This window comes from Brachyistius frenatus, unplaced genomic scaffold (genome assembly GCF_029030835.1).
Source record: "Brachyistius frenatus isolate BFR_SWC_R1_liver_20210118 unplaced genomic scaffold, ASM2903083v1 Contig_47, whole genome shotgun sequence".
Taxonomy (NCBI): domain Eukaryota; kingdom Metazoa; phylum Chordata; class Actinopteri; family Embiotocidae; genus Brachyistius; species Brachyistius frenatus.
The window spans coordinates 2,933,475-2,942,889 of NW_027210646.1; the positions used below are offsets into that span (position 1 = coordinate 2,933,475).

General features: G+C 40.5%; 1 protein-coding gene across 6 annotated transcripts in view; it reads right to left on the reverse strand.

The window, feature by feature from the left end:
• The window catches only part of stau2 (staufen double-stranded RNA binding protein 2), an 85,357-nt gene extending 76,408 nt beyond the window's left edge, over positions 1 to 8,949 (reverse strand). For 4 of the 6 annotated variants that reach the window (XM_069703709.1, XM_069703707.1, XM_069703708.1 and 1 more), the window contains exons 1-5: positions 8,849 to 8,949; positions 6,791 to 6,998; positions 5,762 to 5,892; positions 5,284 to 5,443; positions 3,823 to 3,958 (exon numbers count right to left, since the gene is read on the reverse strand). In XM_069703709.1, the coding sequence (XP_069559810.1) occupies positions 3,823 to 3,958; positions 5,284 to 5,443; positions 5,762 to 5,892; positions 6,791 to 6,989 (626 nt within the window). In that variant the 5' untranslated portion in view covers positions 6,990 to 6,998; positions 8,849 to 8,949. Of the gene's footprint in view, positions 1 to 3,822; positions 3,959 to 5,283; positions 5,444 to 5,761; positions 5,893 to 6,790; positions 6,999 to 8,365; positions 8,461 to 8,579; positions 8,791 to 8,848 lie in introns of those variants that run through there. The other 2 variants (XM_069703704.1, XM_069703705.1) reach the window with 2 other exon arrangements.
• Positions 8,950 to 9,415: the final 466 nt, after the last annotated feature.

Here is a 9,415-nt window from a genome sequence, read left to right on the forward strand (position 1 = left end):
CCAGAACATAGTTGTAATGCATTTAACCCCCTATGTGCCACGATCAACAGGCATGGTCTCAGCTACTTTTAGGTATTTAACACTATTGACTGATATCTCCTACTGGTGATATCATCCCTGACAGTTTTTCCTGTTTATCATAAGATTTTTTTTTTTTTTTTTAAACAATAAAAAAAACAAAAAAAACATTGCTTTTATAAACGAGGATGTTGATTTAAACTGATAAAGTTCTTGGTGGTGAGAACAGCAAATAAAATGTGGAAATTTTTTATATTAAATATCCTAGCCTTAAACAGTGATAAATCACTGATTTGTTATTGAAGCCTGCATTTAGCCTCTAGGGGGCAGCACAACATTGACAAGCTATGACCTCAAAGAAAAGATGTGGCTAATCTAGCATGTTGCCTATTTATAAATGCAACAGACACTGAGCAACATTAACATTTAGTTGGAGTCATGTTTCTGACTACCTGTAAGTCCAGTATTCATCCTCCGGTTTATCTGCAAAATGCACCAGTAGAGCTTGCCACTAACTTTGTCTGCCCAGTAGGGATAGTGTGGGGTGGGTTGTTTAAAACTGGGCTGGAAACAATATAAATAAGAGCAACAACACTGAAAAATAGCTGAAAAGCTGCAGTCCTTTCCAGGGAGCAAAGAAGTCTCCGAAAATTCTGCATAGAGCGGAGGTAAACTGCGTCAAGTAATACTTCAATGGGAGTTGTCATCACAAGAGAAACCTTAACAAGCGGAAATGTTCCTCAGTAAAAATGTATATATCAATTAGGACAAGTTTCAAAAGAAAATTCAAAATTAGGAGCTCTATGTGCTCTCCTACAGGGAAAAGATTCCACACTGGCCAATGCAATAGGAATTGAATTCAAGTCAGCACAGGTGACCCATTCTTCCTCTCTGTTTCCTACAGAGAAAGCAGTAACAGCCAGCTCAGTATCTGAACACCATCACAGGAGGAAATGTCACAGAGCAAAGCACCCCCAGTCATTCATCCCACTGTTCCTCCAGCTGACATAATGTTACTGTCATAACCAAATGAGGGTGGGCGGCTTCAGATTGCTCAGTTTTGCTCTAACAGGGAAAGTCCTATCCAAATTCCAGCTCTGACAGAATGCAGGATGCAGGCGCCCCCGCCCCCCTGAGATCAGATCAGCAGGAGGAAAGCTGGGAGCGCCGTGGACAAACTGGAGGAGCCCAGTATGACTCATTGGAGTCAGGTGTTCCAAAGATAACACAGGAGTTGGGGATTGTCCATGAAAACGGTTAATGTAACCAGATTTCTTGATAACGCAAATATTTCTCCGATACAATGATCATTTTTGGTCATCATTGGGGCTGAATTTCCACACGTTTCATAGCAGCACCATTGTTCACTGGGAATGAACAATGGTGTGGTCACGTCTGCATGATAACAGAGATGAATCGCTGATTTAAACATGGACTTGGATGGTAAGGAATTACGCGCAGGTCCTTCGCCATAAATAAGATTCATTAAGACGCTGATAAATGCACATTTCATATTATCGCTGTATTTCCTCATCAGGGCACTTTCTGAATGAATCAATACTGGTCTTGGTGGTGATTAGAGTGCTGATGGATCAGAGCCAGGCTGCCCTTTTAATGGTCAGATTTTCCATCAACATGACTCTGGATCACTCTTATTCATCATAATAGGTAAGGACATGGGCATGTGGAAACCTTCGTTTCCCCACAGCATCATTAAGGTGACTGATTGTGGATATGGCCTGTCACTCTGCCACATAGTCAGTCATCTGATGAAAAGAATTCATATTCAGAAGGTCTCGCTTTCATTAATCCATGGCTTGACTACATTGAGAGAAAGAGACCTCGTGGAAACATAAGTGACCTTGGGATAATATATGTCTTCTCATGTCTCTTCTGTTTCCGACACACACATCCTCTTCCCCCCTCTCTTGTCTCCCTTATAAAGTGGCATAAGAAAACAAAGAAGACCATGAGGAATAGATACGGCCTGTCTCTTAGAAACTCATCACTGTGACATATGACATTGACAGACAGATGCTGGAAAACAGATTTTTTTCCTCTACCCCAAAGACATTCATCTTTCACCCCATGTTTGTTCCTGCATGGATCAAATAGTAGATGTGAGCCAGATGTTAGACTGTCTGCTCTCGGTTACATAACTCTGCCAATGAATTACTGACTTTTTCAGCCAATATGTCCATATTTTAAAACAAAATCGCACATTAAGCATCAGAATACACCACCAGGACCTTATTGAGCAAAAGTTTATGTAAAAAGCAAAACAGACATAACAAACAGGCTTCTGTTTTGCAGGTCGCTGCATTTAGTGCCTTAATAATGAAAACTTTGCATTCAAATCTTGCAGATTACAAGGAAAAAAAACAAGTGCATTAAACTCTATATAAATTCACCACGTTCCAATTTACATGTTACAAAATGGGTTCTCAGTCACCTTTGGAAAACAGTGTTGTAGGACTTTTAAAATGAGGGAACACTGCCATCTGGAGGGAATTTTAATGTGTCCTGAAAATGACTCAAAGCATGTCAAACAAACATGAATACTGACTTTATCTGAGTTGTTTCAGGAACAGTGTGTTTCTGGAGCCGCACAACTCAACTTCTATTAAGTTGTCAGCACAACATGTGTCACCCTGCATCTGAATTTAAAATAATATTTAGAACAGTAATAGTGTAAAATACTGTGATAAAAAAATATATAAATATTTAGATTAAATTTCAGTAAAATTATCACAAAGGATAAGACTGTGTGATAAACCTTTATACATATTAACCAAACACAGTGTTTGTGCCCTGTCCAAAAACATATGCAACAGATGTAGCATTTGGCTTTTACAGTGTACTTTTTTCACAGAATGATTTTTTTTTTTTAAACTACTTTGTTAATAATGTTCTTATCCTCTCAACCCTTAAAATGGCATCCTGCTTTTTCCTAACTGAGAGTAGCAGAGTATACCTGGGTCTGGTGGCAGGCAGCCCAACAAATCCAGAGGCCGAAATAACATTCCTTCACGGAGGGAGAGGAGATCATTAATTGCACCTCTGTGGCACTTTTATGGAGTTTTGGAAATGGCTGGATGGCTCCAGCAAAAAAAAAAAAAAAAAAAAAAAACGAAAGAAGGCTGACAGAGACTGAGTGCAGAGGGAACCCATGAGGGCACCACATTCATCAGTTTAGAAAACATATGGAGTGGAGAGCCATGGCTGACGCACATCTGAGCCAGAGGGATCAAAGAAACAACGCTGTTTGAGGTCATCCATATCAAGACCACATTAAGCTGGGTGAATCTCAAAGATCATCTAGTCCTCTGTGCATTAGCCATTTGCCACCCAAAACTAAACCTTTATTTCTCTACACTCTGAAGAAGCCACGAATTTTGATGTTTTCCAACTGAAAGAGGGGTGAGCATGACAAACTTAGCCTTTTATTATTGTTTGTTTGTATTTAGCCTTTCAGTGTGGAAGTAGGTGGTCTTTACTAAAACGACCTGGAATGGTTTGTGTGGCCACAAGTCATCACACATGCAAACTGCATTTTTGTCAACACCATATCACCCTTAGTACTGACATTAGTCCAAAACTTCAAAGTTTAAGACGGGGACTGTGATCAGTAATCAGTCCTAATTTTAGCTTTGAAACAGTCCTTCATATTCTCAGGCATCATTGTGCACTGCCTCACCCCCAAAGTTAAAACAATAAGCAAGCGTCACCATATAGCTTTAAAAATGAAATTAATAACAGTTGAGGCGATAGTTGAGGTTAAATTTGGTTTTGGTTTTTACTGACCTTTGGTTAAACATCCCTCTGAAGTTGTAATTTGCTCTGTAGTTGGGCATGGGCTTGGGATCCAAAGGCCTGTAGATAGCTGGCTCCCCTCTCTTCATTGCCAGACCATTTAGCTCCACTGTGGGTGTTATACTGCCTATGTGAGGGAGTGTGCAGAAGCCAGCAGAAGAAAATATTAAAACCAAGACAATAAAAAATAACTCTCTAAAATGATGTAAAAAAAAATCTTGTTTTGTAACATCAGCGAATAAAATGTCAAAAATCACAACAGTAATCTCTAATAATAAAAAAAAAAAAAACAGATTAGGTCGAATTTAGTTTCAGGATATAGACAGGGCCAGCAACTGACTTGGCAAGCTGTGCTCTGCACCTAAAACTGTAAAACTGAAAATGTCCACCCAAAAATGGTCAAGCACGTTTACCTGCTTGATGCATGCACCGCTAATCCCACACCGATGTTGCATAACCTATCACGGGACTTCCTTAATCTCATAAAGAGCAAGCTATGAGGTCTGTCACTACTACAACGCCACAGAGGGCAGGGGAGGCAAGACAAGCCCAGTGGTATTCATTTGGCAAGAGATAAAAAACAAAAACCTGCCGTTACGTGTTACTGAGAGGATCTGTACTGACTTTGTTCTGAACACGGATTATTTAAATATCTCTAATAGTTTGAGAGCTACAACTGGAAGCAAAACTCCTCCAGGTGAAAAAACAAAATAATGATACATTCCATCAGCACTGGAGACAGAAGGGCAATGCAGGCATCACAATGCTTAGTCATGTTTCTTCCCCTCTCTCTCCTTCATGATTACATGTGCACATGAAAAGTAGTGACGTCCCAATGCAAAACTTGCTCTGTAAGCCCTTTTCCATCTCCCTACAACATGCAGAATTTTAACACCACATTTGGTCTTAAATTAAACATAGAGGGAACTGATCCAACAACAAACAGGAAGTTTTACAATTTGCAGTCAAAAAGCAAGCATAACTGCATGGATTCGAGCTAAAAGTCATGCAGAGGTACACAGAAAAAAAATATCAGAATTATGACAAAGATGCTTCCAAGTTCTTCCCTTGTACCTCACTGTATGATTTAATTAGTTAAGTACCGAACACAGTCACTGAGCATTGTGGCTAAAAATGGGTCATTTTATGTTAAATTTACTTTGGTTTAACATGTACTTTTAGTTTTTTTTCACAGTAGACATTTTGGCTTGTCACAGTGAGACATGTACAGGCATTGATTTGTATTGGCATGTCTAACACTAACCCCTGGAGCCTCAAATTAATTCACAATTTTCAATTCAACGTGCCTCAGTTAAAACAACCCTTTTATAAATGTAAAAAAAAAAAAAACTATTACAGGAATATGACTTTGGCAACAAGTGGGTTTAAAGGGAATCCTTCACAGGTACATTCTTTGTACAGTAAAGTCGGATTCTGGTGTGGTTGCCGTACCTGGATTACTGTTGACGTCAACTTTAGGGGAGCGAGGCGCTGGCCTGGGAAGGACACTCTCAGTCAGTGCTTTGGCAGCTGTGGAGTGCTGGGCCTTTTTAATGCTGGTGCCCTCTGCCTCCCACACCTGCTCCCCAAGAGTCAGCTGCACTGTGAAGATCTGAAACAGTAACAGCCAGAGGGGATGGAGACATTACCTGACAGGGACTACTTTTTTTTTTTTTTTTACCAACATCCACCTCCAACTCATACGGTAGCAGTTCCATAAGTACTAAAGAAAAAGCAGGATCACATACTGGACACTTGACGTATCTGTTTAGCCAAAACAAGCATGAAATTGAACTACTACACACAAACTACAATAAGGATTTCTATCGATATTTACTGGTTATCAATATTTGACCGCTGAATCTGAAAAAAAAAAAAAAAAAACTTTTTCTGCACACATTGAGACTACTGTAACGTCCCAGCTCCTCACCTTGGCATGTGCAGGACCTCTCTCATTGAGGAGCTTGTACTGTGGTTGGATCCTGTTGAAACGGGCTAACTCATTCACCAAACACATTGGAGTTTTCTCTTTAGGGTTTGCCATGTTCTCCTGGGGCGAGCCTGAAACAGAGTAGAACACCATGCAGTGAGCCACGCGTTGACTGAACGAGAGTTAAAACTATATTCATGAATAATTATAATGTCTTATATAATAATAAATAAATATAAGGAATTCTAAAATTGTATTGCGTGACTGGACACGAGATATTCATATATTTGAGCAAGGAGCATTTACATGTCAAAAATGCTACAAAACAAACATTTTACATGTAATTAATTTTTATGCAAAAGAGACTAAATTCTGAAAACCAACTACTTGATATACAAATGAGTCGATTAGTAGGAGAGACATGAGTGTTTAAGATTGTTTCCCCTTCACCAGATGTGCAGGGGTTGAGGGGTGTTTTGATCTGCCTAAAAGCTACTGGATCTTGAATCTTAAATGAGATTCAAGGCTCTATTTTTATAGTGCAGCCAATCAATAATAATGAATATTATCACAAATTAAGCTCATAAAAGGTTCAAAAATTTTATGTCGCAAGCACTGGGGCAGAAAGTCTTTTGAATTTAGGTGAGATTATTATACCCAATGAGTAGTGAAGAGCACTGTCAGCCAGTTAATATCCTCCCTCAAGTTTTTAATTTTTTTAAATTTAATAAGAAATACTAAACACAAGTACAATTATAACCTTAAGGCAGATTGTTTAGTTAAATGTTTCAATAGGGCTTGAATCAATATCAATATCATCTAGCTATACTATTTATATTAACACTATATGACAACTAGGGTTATACAAACATCACACAATAACTGTACATTGCCAGCAACACTGAGACACTAAATCTATTATCCATTAGCTTTGGCAATTTCAACTAAAATAATGAAATGTATTGTCTTTATAATGCAAAATAATAACCAACGTCCCCCGAATGTAAACTATTTTTGTCGGTGGTCTACCTGGCGGTGAGGCAGACACAGGGGCGTCCCCATATCCGACTGCAGGAGCAGGGCAGGCGGGTGTGGGGGCCGGGCCTGTGCCGTTGACGGAGGGCTGCAGACCCAGGGGTCCTGGGCTGGCCATGGCCGTCGGGGGAACTCCGGGGGAGAGGCCAGGACCAGCCAGGGGCGCTGAGGTCTGTACTTTCACTTGAGCCATGCTCTATTCCTGAAACGAGACCACAATTAAAAACTTCTAACTTTGATAGCGCCACACTGACACTGCTAGACTGCAATCAGGGCTTTCAACACCTGCACAAAATCTGCGCAGTTTGACAAGTTCACCAATGAAGTGTACAATATACCGTTCATGCATTACATCGTTAGCCATTAAGCATTCATGCATGAGTCCACACACACATGCACATGTAAATCCTCACTACTTTCTGCACAATTTAAAGTTCTTTACTGTTCTTTGACACATTTCTGTGGGCTAAGCCAAGAGAACAGACTTCAAACTGAGCAGCTCTGGGCCTATCTCACATTCTGATCCACTAGCAGCTAATACACCCAGACAATGAACCTTTATTTGAAGGAGCTTTGCTCATGTTACTGCTGCCAAACCTCTCCAGAAAAGGAGGAATCCTGTGACAGCAGCCGGAAGAAGACAGTAAATGTTAAATTCACATTTTTATTTGGGACTAAAGAGAGGCACTTAGACCTACATCAGGCAGACAGAAGTGAACACTAATGGCAGTTAGCCCAACAATCCACTGAAAGTCAACAAAACACATTCAACTTGTTTAGTGTTTTAAGCATTTAAGCAAAACACTCAGGTAGCCTGTGGCTAAGTAGTAATTTAATACATTGTCATGTGTTTTTCATCAACAAAAGCTGAATGAGTAGATGGCTATAAAAACTCACTTAAAAAAAAAAAAGGTACAAACTGTGTCACAACATCTTGCCAAAAATGTCCCACGTTGATATGTGGCAGTCATTGAAGGGAAATTAGTGAAAATATTTCTGACAAGAGGTCAGAGCAAAAGGTTAAGACACAGGAGTAAACTCCTGGAGTGTGGAGAAACTCTGGTGTCTCGCCCTTTGGAGACTTCATTTCAAACCTAGCACATTCAGACCTTAGACCACATTGACACAAATCAATGTCTTTCGCTTTAGCTCGCATATAAAACAAGTCGGCAGAGCAAGATTTCTTATTCGTGATTTCAGGGGTTTTCATGGCCTTCAGCCTGCAAACATGACTACAGGTGTCACCGGTTTAGGACCAGGCTTTGGACTGGTGTTAGCAACAGTGCAAGTTTGCATATCCATAAAACAACTGACATCGACTATACAAACAAGATACGTTGCATTTGGTCCTGTGTGGCATGACCTTAATTCACTGCATGTAATCCAAGTTGTTTTTTTCCCCCCCCCCCCCCCCCCCCCCCCTGTATATATTGTCGGTGCATTGCCCGTGGAGGTTTCTCGGTGGGGGGAGTGGGGGGTGTCACAATCTCTCTCTCTCTCTCTCTCTCTCTTTGGCTTTCTTAAGCTGTCTCGCAGTAACATGCACGCATACAGTGTTGAAACAGCAACCTTTGTCCATGGTTGTCTTCCCCAGCTGGTTGAGTACGGAGGTGGTGCAGCGTTCAGGGTTGACTGACAGAACCTGCACAACCCCTGAAACCTACACTACAGCCTCGGTCGGTGTCCACCTTAGCCGGAAGCTAACGTTACCAACGAGAAAACGGCGTTTCCCCCAAATGTCAGCTCATAAAAACACACCGACAGAATGGGCAAGCACGCGTACCGTCAAGAATACGTATCTGTGCAGTCTCCTGATGAATATATACTATTTAGCCACCTCCGGTTGCGCTAGTTTAGCCGGTTAAAGCTCATCATGGCTGATCGGCCGAAGCACCCCTCTTGCTAGCATCTCCATACCACCCCCATCCTCCACGAAAGTCTGGGGGGGGATTTCAGTCCACTCTAACGTCACATACTGACTGGCGACAACGTGACGAATAATCCAGAGACTATCCGGCAACAAAGGGACAAATATTTTAAGGTATTTTTTACCTTTGTCCAGGGCCAGACCCCAGTTACACCTCCAACATTGGCAAACACTAAAGAGAACTGGATGGAAGAGGGAACAGACCACGTTATTTCTCTGGGTAAGAAAAACTCAAATACGTCCCATTAGAAGCAAATGACTTGTCATTTTAATCTTGCATGTAAAAACTTCGTGTTTTGTTTATTTCGCTGGTGTTAAGTGTTGCATATTGTGACCTTACTATCATTCGAGTTTGAGGTGAAAGCTGAATGAATCAGCCACCCCCGCTGCGATACGAATGGTTCAGTCCTGGTTTGCTTCCTCAGAGCTCAGTTTAACTTTGGATTCAGATCCAACACGGATCTTTTCAAACTTGCTTTCTGCACATTGGGTTGTTATAATCTTATTTTTCATTTAAATTTTAAGGATCTCAATATCACTGAAACTTACCATGTGTTTATAACTTGCAACTTATAGTTGCACGTAACATTTTTTTTTTCTGTAACGCCTTTACATCTTTTTAAACATAAAGTTAAGAAAAAAAAAAAAAGTTTGTTTGATTTTTTTTTTTTTTTTTACACAGGCAGTACATC